Source organism: Delphinapterus leucas, chromosome 1 (assembly GCF_059928025.1).
Source record: "Delphinapterus leucas isolate spDelLeu-1000000601 "Yukka" chromosome 1, BTC_Dleu_Yukka2, whole genome shotgun sequence".
Taxonomy (NCBI): domain Eukaryota; kingdom Metazoa; phylum Chordata; class Mammalia; order Artiodactyla; family Monodontidae; genus Delphinapterus; species Delphinapterus leucas.
Window position 1 is genome coordinate 102,588,323 of NC_143129.1, and position 12,837 is coordinate 102,601,159.

The window sequence follows — 12,837 nt, forward strand, 5'->3', positions numbered from 1 at the left end:
CTATTTTACTGTATTTTTAGACTAGGTATAGAGAAAATAAGGAGAGTCTAGAATTCTTGGCTAGACGGAACTCATTAGTGCAATACAACGAAGAAAACGAAATGTGAATTGAAGCTACCCATATTAGTTCATTAGTCCAGATGTTTCCAACTAGTGTGCTGAGGCACTGGTCATGGCACAGGTGTGCTGAAATACAGATGCCCTCTGCTTTCAAGCCAGCTGGGTAGGGCCTGGGCCTAACTGAAGCAGCTGGATCTGGCAGCGACCTAATCCATTTGGGCCAGCGTGCTGTACAAATATCATCATTTTCTATGTGTGTTATTGAGAAGAACTTCATTAGTCATCATCCATTATTTTCTATTTTTTGACACCAAATGTTATAGGTTAATGGTGATATGCATAATGCTTTATTCATTAGAAAAGACCATATAAAACTAGCTGGTAAACAATGCACTTTTTAGCAATTCAATGAATTTGAAAACAAATGGGAATAAAGAACTAAATAAACCCTATCACAACATTTTTGAAATTTGGAAAGAACAGAACAAATCACTTACCACAACCATTGCTATGGTAAAATTAGGCCTGAGCTGGTAGTCACACCAAGGGCTTGAAGCTCCATAACTATCTTTGTATATGCCACGTTTATGCACCAGATTAGAATGCTTTTCATTGACATCGGAAGGGTCTTCTGACACATAAAATAACTTTTCAAAGTTATCTTGTATTTTTCTGTTCCATTCATCATATGAGACTCTCACAACTTTTCCTGAAACATTACAAAAGACTTGGTAGTTTTAGGCATTCAAAGAAACCCATACATTTAGTTACAGCTAAAGAGTAATATTTAGTCAATAAATTATCCACTTTTTAAAACTGTCAGGGCTTTTTGAAGAACACTACCCAGAAATTAAAAATTATCTTTCACTGTATTACCAAAAAAGGATTAGACTCTAACAAATGATCCCAGATCATTTGTCTTTGCTTGGATCACTCTTACATTTGATAAAATTACCTTTATTGAGCACTTGAAAGGAGGCTAGTCTGAATTGAAAGATGCCAGAAGTATATACTGTATTTATATATATATATATTTATATATATATTGCATTTCAAAGGCATAGTACTCCCCAAAAGAATGTAAAATAGTTCATGAATAATTTCATATTGATTACATGTTGAAATAATATTTGGTATATATTGAGTTAATAAAAATATATAATCATAATTAATTTCACCTGTCTCTTTTAACTTTTTTAAAATGTAGGTACTAGAAAATTTTAAATATGTATGTGACTTAAATTATATTTCTATTGGACAGCACTGCTCTAGAAAAAGAGATGTAAAGATTTCATAATTGTTCACCAAAACTTGACTTGCTCACAGTCATACTGAGGAAAAAAAATAAGTATGATGCTCTTCATATCTCAGTTCAAAGTTGCTATGAAAATATGGTTAGTAATCAGGTTTGTTAGTTTTCATACTAGTAAATTAATGGTTTGTCTTTCCCCTTAATCTTAAGGGTTTTCTAATACTAGTTCATTGAGTCACATGATGATTACGTAGGTTAAGAATATAGACAGTACATTTGGAGTTTCTTTGTAAAGAAAAGAAACAGCTTACCATGTCTTTTTACTGTAACTTCATGATAAGGAAAAATATTTTTTTGGGATAATTCCAGCAACCAACGAATGGCAGATTTACTCAGGCCCACAATTTCCACAGCAGACCCATCTCTAAAATTAAAAATAAATTTTACTCTGTGACAATGAGTAAATTAAGCACTATCTAAAGGGCATTCAGGGACTTCTCTGGTGGTGCGGTGGAAAGACTCCACGCCCAATGCAGGGGGCCCAGGTTCAATCCCTGGTCAGGGAACTAGATCCCACATGCATCCTGCAATGAATCAGAATTCGCATACCACAGCTAAGGAGCCTGCGTTCCGCAACTAAGGAGCTGACGAGCTGCAACTAAGACCCGGTGCAACCAAATAAATAAATAAATATTTTTTTTAAGAAAGGGCATTCAAAAAACAGCTTTGAAGAATTATATAACTAACACATTATAAAAATGACTGTCTATAAAAAAATCCTCACTTTATAGGAATGTGCACTGCATATGTAAGAAATTGTGATTCACTTTGCTATACAGCAGAAACTGACACAGCAGTATAAAGCGACTATAATCCAATTAAAAAAAAAAGAAATCATTCCTCTTATTACTTTGCCATTGCTTATCAACTTAATGTATTTAAAAAAAATTCTATGAAGTAGAATAGAGATTATGGAGTAAAAGGAGATAGCTGCTGGAAAAAGGCAGAAGTAGGAGTCAGAGAATACTGGGATAGAGTTCCAGTGAAAAAGACAGAAAATATGGGATATTGAATTGAAGAAAGCCAGGGAAGGTGAACATAATTTGAAAGCTCATTTTTAGGGAAAATGAAAGGGAAGTATAAGATCTAATAACTCACCAAAATAAACAGGTTTTTAAAAGAATTTCTAAAACATGTAATGACAACTACTATTCAAGAATTTTTTTTGACAATTCTGATTGAAGATAAAATTTGGAATAAGAAAATAGTTTCTCAGACTTGATATTGTAGTAAGAACTTGAAATCATAAAAAGAAATGATGGGATAAAAGATTTAAAAATTAAGGGGAAAATGTTCAGAAAGTGAAAGGATTTCATAAAAGACAGGACAACTGGTTGTTTTCTATATTTACAAAAGATAATAATAATGAAATACTTACAAAGAAAACACTTCATGTTATAAAGAAATGTCTTAACCATGGGGATAATAAGTCATAAAACTTTCCTTTGAGGTGCCTGCAGGTAGTCAACCCATGAGAATGTCCAGAAGAGAACAGAGAGCTTTACTTGATGACATATCAAGAGGATTGTGTATGTGTATATTAGGGGAGACAAAGGAGTGTGTGGAAGGGGAAGTAGGGGGAAGGAAGGAAGATTTTGACTGATTTAACATGAAGATTTCATGGTTAATAGAATAAAAGATTCCACAAGTATGTGGTTTTACAAATGATATAACTATATAAGCACTAAAAATAAACACTACCTTGGAGTGGCTGGGATTCCTTTGTTTCTAGCTCTGTCACTTTCTCCCATTTTATCCATCCATGTACCACAATTTAAGCGATTTCCTCCATAAACAAATCCTGTTTCTTCATCAACCCCTGCAGTTATATTAAAACCTAAAAAAGAAAAATAAAACATTTATAAAAATATAATAAATTAGGACAACTACTCTAGAGAGTAATCTGGTAATACCTTAAAAGTTGAAGATGTGCATATTCTACCACATAATAATTTCGTTTCTAGACATACACTTTAGAGAAATGCTTACCTATGTGAACATGGAGACACATACAAGAATATACATTGCAACACTGCTTGTATTAGCAAGAAAATAAATAACTGCTGAGAAGATGAACAGAAAAACCCTAGTCTAGTTATATAATGGGAAACTCTATACCATTTAAGATTAATGAACTACATAAAGCAAAATGGATAAATCAGAATGACTGAGTAAATAAGTTGCAAAAGATATGCATAATAAGATGCCTTTTCTGTAAAATTTAAAATATAGATAATACTAACACATATAACCATGTATGTCTATATGGCTATGTCTAATATGATAATATTTGTATAAAATTAGAAAACATAAAATATATAATATATATACATTATACAGTATATACTATGATATACTGAATATATGCTACATAATATATATCATACATAATTTACACATACTCAAACACACATAAACACACAAAATACAAAAATATACAGGGAAATAGTAAATCCTGATTATAGGATGGTTGTTAATTCTAGAGAGTGAGGGAAGAGAAAGAGATAGAGATGAAATTTTAGTGGTATCTGTGGTGTTTTATTTCTTTTCAAAACAAAAGAGAACAAGCTGAAGAAAATCTGGCCAATTGTTAATATCTGTCTAATTTCAGTTCTAGGTTCAAAGCATAATTTACATCGCTATCTGTACGTTGAGATATTTCATAATTAAAATTAAAAATTTAAATAACTCAGAGATGATGAACACAGATGCAAAAATCCTCAACAAAGTATTAACAAACCAAATTCAACTTGAAAAAGCATATACCATGATCAAGTGGGATTCATCCCAGGGATGCAAGGATGGTTCAATATTCATAGATTAATCAATGTGGTATCTATACATTGCATTAAAAAATTAAAGAATAAAAATCATATGATCATCTCCACAGATGCAGAAAAAGCTTTTGACAGAATTCAACATCCATTTATGATTAAAAACTCTCAGCAAAGTGTGTATAGAGGGAATGTACCTCAACATGATAAAGGCCATATATGAAAAGTCCACAGCTAACATCATACTCAATGGTGAAAAGTTAAAAGCTTTCCTGCTAAATTCAGGAACAAGACAAGGATGCCCACTCTCACTGCTTTTGTTCAGCAAAATATTGGAAGTATTGGAAGCCACAGCAATCAGACAAGAAAAAGAAATAAAAGGAATCCAAATTGGAAGGGAATAAGTAAAACTGTCACTGTTTGCAGATGACATGATACTATATACAGAAAATCCTAAAGACACCAATCAAAAGATGACTAGAGTTCATCAATGAATTTGGTAAAGTTGCAGGATACAAAATTCACATACAGAAATCTGTTGTGTTTCTATATACTGATAATGAACTATCCGAAACAGAAATTAAGAAAAAAATCTCATTTACAACTGCATCAAAAAGACTAAAACACCTAGGAATACATCTAACCAAGGAGGTAAAAGACCTGTACTTGGAAAACTATAAGACATTGATAAAAGGAATCTAAGATGATACAAACTAATGGAAAATATACAGTGCTCATGGACTGGAAGAATTAAATTGTTAAAATGACCATACTATCAAGGCAAATTACAGATTCAATGCAATCCCTATCAAAATACCAATGACATTTTTCACAGAACTAGTTCTAAAATTTGCATGGAAACATAAAAGACCCCAAAGAGCCAAAACAACTTTGAGAAAGAAGAAAAAGTTTCCCTTCAATGGGGGATCAAGATGGCAGAGTAAGAGGATGTAGAAATCACCCCTCTTCCCAAAACACATCAAAAATATATATACATTTGGAAAAATTCTCATGGAAAACTAACTGGAACCTGGCAGAAGAACTCCTTCACAACCAAGGCTGCAAAAATTATTCCCATGTAATAAAGTAGGATGAAAAGAAAGGCATTGGGTTGGAACCTGTGCCCCTGGGAGGGGAATAAGGGCAAAGGGAGATCACATGGGCAGACACTCACCCTGGGAAGTGAGTGGGTAGAGCCACAGACTGGGTGTCCAAGTTCTAGGGTCCTATGTGGAGAATACAAGCTCCCTTGGGTGTTTGGAGAACTCCTGGGACAGACAGAAAGGCTTGAGAAGCCCAGATTCCACTTGTGAGGAGTATGTGGGTGCTGGCTTTCCATAAGACAGGGTGAAGAGAGAGGTCTACCCTAGTGGCTATTGCCTCCTTGTGCTCCCCAATCTGAGCTGAGTAAACACCATGGCCCCACTCACTCCATGCCACAGCTTGGCACTGGATTTATGGCAGCCAGGTCCTGGGAAAAGACTCCATGCAGGGACACAGAAGGCAGTCTGGGGCCCTGGATTGTGGTCCAGGTAGGGTGGCAGTGGCCATTGTTGGCACTTACTCAAACAGTGCCAGAGAAGCAGCCCGGATTTCTGACAGGAGTGAAGCTGCTTCAATTCCCACAACCACAATGCCATGAATCCCAGTGCCAGCTGAGTGAATGCTTCAGCCCTGCCTACTCCAGGCCATAACCTTGCACTAGATCTGGGACAACTACAACAGGGGAAAAAAATGTGACCTTGGACTGTGTCTGAGTGGATGCCTACACAGGCAGCACACTGGACCTCTGTAAGTGTATGAGCCCCACTTATTATGGCACCCCCCCACCTCTGGGGCAAAGGTCCCAGTGTGGGGAGAAGGAAAAATACACACTTAAAGGGAACAGAGCCAACTCGAGCCTGACCTTCAGGACACCTGCTCCAGAAACTTGGGAGCAGACCCTGACCCTGAAAGGGCAGTGACTGCCACTGAACAGAGAAGAAATCCCACCTCACACCCTGTGTAGGCTCCAGCTCCTACAAGACCAGCTACACCCCATATCAAGGTAGTGGCCAGTACACCCTGAGGAAAGGCATGGCTTGTGTCCACATCAAATCCAGCCCTCACACTAAAGATATTTGGCACATGTAGTCCACACAGGGATGCCCTCACATAAAAACACACTTTCAAGACCATGATAATAACTGTTTCACCTAAATTCATAGAGACAGAGAAAGTTAAGCAAAATGAAATGGTAAAGAACTCCCAACTGAAAGGGCAAGAGAAAGCCCCTGAAAAAATAAATAATGAAACAGAGATAATCAGCCTACCAGTCAGTTCAAAAAGTTAGTAATGAAAATGCTAACTGAATTAAGAAAGAGAATTGATCTAAGCATGGGATCATTTTAACAAGGAACTATAAGGAAGACCCAATAAAGAAGAGATAATTCAATTTCTGAGATAGAAAACACTTGAGAAGCAATGAATAACAGACTAAATGACACAGAAGAATGCATACATGATCTGGAAGATAGAATAATGGAAATCATCCAATTAGAACAGCAGACAAAAAGACAAATGGGAAAAAAAAGCAACATATGAGATCTATGGGCTAATATAAAATGTGTCAATATATAGGGGTTCCAGAAGGAGAAAAGAGAAGGGGATCAAAAATGTATTTGAAGAAATTATGGCTGAAAACTTCCCAAACCCAAAGAAGGAAACAGATATCCAGGTACAGGAACACAGAGGGTCCCAAACAAGATGAACCCAAACAGGCTCACACTAAGACATATCATAATTAAAATGGCAAAAGTTAGAGATAAAGAGAATTCAAAGGCAGCAAGACAAAAACAGAGAGTCATATACAAGGGAACTCCTATAAGATTATCAGCTGATTTCTCTGCAGAAACTTTGAAGGCCAGAAGGGAGTGGCATGATATATTTACAGTCCTGAAAGGGAAAAACCTACAACCTAGGTTACTTTGTCGAAAATTAATAAACCTTTAGTCAGGCTCATCAAGAAAAAATAGAGAGGATCCAAACAAACAAAATAAGAAATGAAAGAGGAGAAATAATATATGCTATCACAGAGATACAAAAATTCATAAGAGAATACTATGAATAGTTATATGCCAACAAATTGGATAGCCTAGAAGAAATGGACACATTTCTAGAAATATACAGCCTGCCAAGACTGAGTCAAGAAGAAACAGACAATTTGAACAGGCTGATTGCTAGAAGTGAAATTGAATCTGTAATTTAAAAACTCCCAGCCAACAAAATTCCAGGAGTGGAAAGCTTCACAGGGGAATCCTACCAAACATATAAATAAGACCTCATACCTATCCTTCTGAACCTATTCCAAAAACCTGAAAGGAGGGAACATCCCCAAATTCATTCTACTAGGCCACTGTCACCCTAATACCAAAACCAGACAAAAACACTACAAAAAAGAAAATTACAGGCCACTATCTTTGATGAATATAGGTGAAAAAATTCTCAACAAAATATTAGCCAACTGAATCCAATAATACATAAAAAGGATCATATACCATGATCAAGCTGGATTCACTCCAGGGTCACAAGGATAGTTCAACATAGGCAAATCAATCAATGTGTTACACCACATTAACAAAAGGAAAGAAAAAAAATCACATGATCATCTAAATAGATGCGGAAGGCTTCCCCGTTGGTGCAGTGGTTAGGAATCCACCTGCCAATGCAGGGAACACAGGTTAGAGCCCGGATCCAGGAAGATCCCACATGCCGTGGAGGAACTAAGCACGTGCGCCACAACTACTGAGCCTGTGCTCTAGAGTCTGCAAGCCACAACTACTCAGCCTGCATGCCACAACTACTGAAGCCTTGTGCCTAAAGCCCGTGCTCCGCAACAAGAGAAGCCACCATAATGAGAAGCCCACGCACCACAACGAAGAGTAGCCCCGGCTCGCCGCAACTAGAGAAAGCCCTTGCACAGCCACAAAGACCCAAATGCAGCCAAAAATAAATAAATAAAAAGAAATAAATAGATGCAGAAAAAGCATTTGACCAAATTCAACATTCATTCATGATAAAAACTCTCATCAAAATAGGTATAGAGGGAACATATCTCAACATAATAAAGGCCACTTACTACAAACCCACAGCCAACAAAAATACTCAATGGTGAAAAGCTGAAAGCTTTCCTACTAAATTCAGGAATAAGACAAGGATGCTCACTCTTGCCACTTCTATTTAACACTGTACTGGAAGTCCTAGCCACAGCAATCAGACAAGAAAAAGAAATAAAAGGTATCCAAATTGGGAGGGAAGAGGTAAAACTGTCTCTATTTGCAGACGACATGATATTCTATATAGAAAACCCTGAAGTCTCCATCCCAAAACTATTAGAACTAATAAATGAATTCAGCAAGGTTGTAAGATACAAGATCAATAAATAGAAATCTGTTGCACTTCTATACACTAATAATGAAATATCAGAAAGAGAAAGTAAAAAAACAAAACAAAACAAACAAAACAAAAACCTATGGATAAACTAAACCAAGGAGGTTAAAGACCTATACTCTGAAACCTATAAAACATTGATGATGGAAACTGAGGATGATTCCAAGAAATGGAAAGATATCCTGTGCTATTAGATTGCAAGAATTAATATTATTAAAATGGCCATACCACCCAAAGCAATCTACAGATTTAAATCCCTATCAAAATATCCATGATATTTTTTTCACAGAACTAGAACAAATAATCCTAGAATTTATACAGAACCACAAAAGACCCTGAATTGCCAAAATAATCCTGAGGAAAAAGAACAAAGCTGGAGGTATAACCCTCCCAGACCTCAGACTATACTACAAAGCTACAGTAATCATAACAGCATAGTATTGGCATAAAAACAGACACATAGATCAATGGAACAGAATAGAGAGCCCAGAAGTAAACCCATGCAGCTATGGTCAATTAATCTATGACAAAGGAGGCAAGAATACACAAAGGAGAACAGACAGCCTCTTCAATAAGTTGTGCTGAGAAAACTGGACAGACACATGTAAAACAATGAGATAAGAACATTCCTTCATACCATGTACAAAAATGGACTCAAAATGATTTAAAGACCTAAATGTAAGACCTGAAACTAAGAGAACATAGGCAGAACACTCTTTAACATAAATCACAGCAATATTTTCCTGGATCTGTTTCCTAAGGCAAAAGAAATAAAAGCAAAAATAAACAAATGGGACCTAATTAAACTTAAAAGCTTTTTCACATCAAAGGAAACCATCAACAAAACAAAAAGACAACCTACAGAATGGGAGAAAATACTTGCAAATGATGCAAGCAATAAGCAGTTAATATCCAAAATATATGAACAGCTCATATAACACAGTATATTAAAAAAACCCAAATAATGAATAAAAAATAGGCAAAAGACCTGAATAGACATTTTTCCAAAGAAAATATACAGATGGCTAATAGGCATATGAAAAGATGCTCAACACAGCTATTAATAGAGAAATGAAAATAAAACCACAATGAGGTATCACCTTATATCTGTCAGAATGGCTGTCATCAAAAAGCCTACAAATAAAAAATGTTGGAGAGGATGTGGATAAAAGGGTACACTTGTACAATGTTGGTGGGAATGTAAGTTGGTGCAGTCACTGTGATATTTTTAATATCTAAGTTAGGTCATATCACTCCTGCTCAAAACTGTTCACTGGCTCACTTCAGTAAGGAGGTTCCTTAAAAAACTAAGAATAGAACTACCATATGATCCAGTAACCCCATTCTTGGACATATATCCAGAAAAGATGAAAACTCTAATTCAAAAAGATACATGCACCGCAATGTTCACAGCAGCACTATTTATAATAGCCAAGACATGGAAACAACCTAAATGTCCATCAACAGATGAATGGATAAAGAAGATGTGGTATATATATATATATATATACAGTGATCTACTTTAACATGAATTTGTTTGAGTACTGGTGAGATTGAATGCTTCCCCCTATGTTTATTAATGGATGGTTGATGTATGTCCTTGGGCAAGCTACTTTTACCTCCTCCTATTTCCTCTATTATGAGCTAGGAATAGAGGTACTAGCTTCTGGAAAATGTTTGTCAAGTGATACACAAAAGCAAAGAGCTTTTCAGTTTATTTGATATTAAATATATGACACAAAGGCAAAGAGCTTTTTAATTTATTTGATATTAAATAATTGGATAGTCAATGTTTAGTGAGTAAATCTCAGAGATTTAGCTACAAAGTCATAAGAACACATACAAAAAGGTACACAAGTCAAAATGACTATGAATGAATAGGTTGTTTCAAATGCAAAAAGTGGGTAGAAAATTTATTTTTGCACTTTCTGATGAGTTGGCAAAGTATTCCAGGCTATTGGCTCCCTCCCCACAATCAACCCTGGAGAAACTACAGAAGTATATGTGAGGTATTGATGTGAAGAAGTCACATAATGTTTGGGAGAAACTAATAAAAACACGTGAGGACTTCCCTGGTGGTGCAGTGGTTAAGAATCCGCCTGCTAGTGCAGGGGACACGGGTTTGAGCCCTGCTCCAGGAAGATCCCACATACCGCGGAGCAATGAAGCCTGTGCACCACAACTACTGAGCCTGTGCTCTAGAGACCACGAGACACAAACTACTGAGCCCGCGGACCACAACTACTGAAGCCCACGTGCCTAGAGCCTATGCTCTGCAACAACAGAAGCCACTGCAATGAGAAGCCCGTGCACCACAAAGAAGAGTAGCTCCTGCTCACTTCAACTAGAGAAAGCCCGTGTGCAGCAATGAAGACCCAACACAGCCAAAACTAAATAAATTCCTTAAAAAAAATAACCCCCTCCAAAAAAAACAAACAAAAAAAACAAAACAAACTAAAAATACGTGAGACCTGACCAGACACTTTGGACTTTTATTCCACCTCGGCTCGTAAGGCTGCTGTGTTACAACTTAAGGAGATTGCTTCTTTTCAGTGCTTACAGAGTAGCTAATAATCAAGGGAATATGAGCTTATTGGGAAAAGATAAACATCAGATACCAGAGAAGTCTAATGACTATATAAAAGAGAGAAGCTGAGTAACATATTTCACATGAAGCAGAATTACTGGAACAGGTGGACCAATAATATACAATAAGCAAAATAAATATCCTCAAAGACATAGGTGAGATATTATTAACATGAAGCAGGAACAAAAGACATTAAAAATGACTAAGTGGAGACGTTAGGTCTGAAAATTTTTTTTTTTTTTTTTTTTTTTTTTTTGCTGTACGCGGGCCTCTCACTGTTGTGGCCTCTCCCATTGCGGAGCACTTCCATTGGGAAGCCCAGGTCTGAAAATTTTAATAGTTGAAATAAAGAAAACAAAGTGATAATAAGGGACTAAATAGTAGATAGACACAGCTAAGAATGAATTAGTGAGATGGAAGATAAGATTGAAAAATTCTCCAGAGGTAGCAGGAATGGTTAAAGGGAGAAAATAGAAAAAAAGAGCTAAAAGCTATGGGGGGCTACCCTGGTGGCGCAGTGGTTGAGAGTCTGCCTGCCAATGCAGGGAACGCGGGTTCATGCCCCGGTCCGGGAAGATCCCACATGCCGCAGAGCGGCTAGGCCCGTGAGCCATGGCCGCTGAGCCTGCGTGTTCGGAGCCTGTGCTCCGCAATGGGAGAGGCCACAACAGTGAGAGGCCCGCATACCGCAAAAAAAAAAATAATAATAAAATAAAATAAAAGCTATGGGGATAGAATTAAATCAAAAGCTATCCTGACAAAAGTATCCCCAGAAAGTGGAAAGAGAAGGAAGAAAATACTTGAAGAAATAAAATGATAAATATCCTAGAATCAAGAAAGATCTCAGGTTAAAAGCACTCATACAGTACCAAATGAAACAGATAAGGAAAGTTAGAGTAAAATCCTGAATTCAGACAAAGAGATGGTTCTAAAATCTTCAAGAAAGAAAGAGTAGATCACTTCTAATGGAACAAGGTATAGGTCCATATACCTTTCAATAGCAATATTGGAAACAAGAAGTCAACAGAATAATATTTTCTAAAGCATTGAAGAAAAAAAGCATTTATGTCTAATCTGTCATTTAAATATGAAAGCATAATAAAAATACTGCCAGCCATACAATGCCTCAGAGCGCTTGACATGTAAGTTCCAACTTTAAAAACATTCATATAGCAGCACTAAAGATACTCATATAGCAACAATAAAATGACTACAGCAAGGCACTGTAGTAGTAGGCACTGTTCTGAGAGGTTTTCATATATTAACATAAATAAATAAGCTCATCTGATTAACTCAAATAAGGAAAGAAATAAATCTTAGAGGATACTAGTAAGAGAGACGGAATGAAAAGATGATCAAATTACACATAAAAGTTTATTGTTGCCTAAGAAAAAGCAATAACCAAAGAAAACAAAAAGAAGTACAGTCATAACAATTCAAACTGAAATTCCACCTAGATAATATCAAATAGGAATTCGGGGAGAGGGGCACACACTAAATTACTTATTCTGTTAGGGGTCAATATGGATTTTAATAAGTTAAAGAAATGAACATAGACATGGTAAATTAATACAGATATAGGTCTTGAAAACAAGAATCATAAGAACAAAAATAGAATGAATTAAAGTGGAAAGAATTGTTTCTTTTAAAAAAAATTTGTAGGGCTTCTCTGGTGG

The 12,837-nt window shown here is 36.1% G+C and overlaps 1 protein-coding gene across 2 annotated transcripts in view; it reads right to left on the bottom strand.

Moving 5' to 3' along the window:
• Positions 1-12,837, bottom strand: part of AGL (amylo-alpha-1,6-glucosidase and 4-alpha-glucanotransferase) — an 83,262-nt gene that overhangs the window by 17,474 nt on the left and 52,951 nt on the right. For both annotated transcript variants that reach the window (XM_022584250.3, XM_089922361.1), the window contains 3 exons: positions 3,074-3,209; positions 1,624-1,736; positions 558-769 (listed from right to left, as the gene is read on the bottom strand). In XM_022584250.3, coding sequence (XP_022439958.1) covers positions 558-769; positions 1,624-1,736; positions 3,074-3,209 — 461 coding nt within the window. The remainder of the gene's footprint in view (positions 1-557; positions 770-1,623; positions 1,737-3,073; positions 3,210-12,837) is intronic.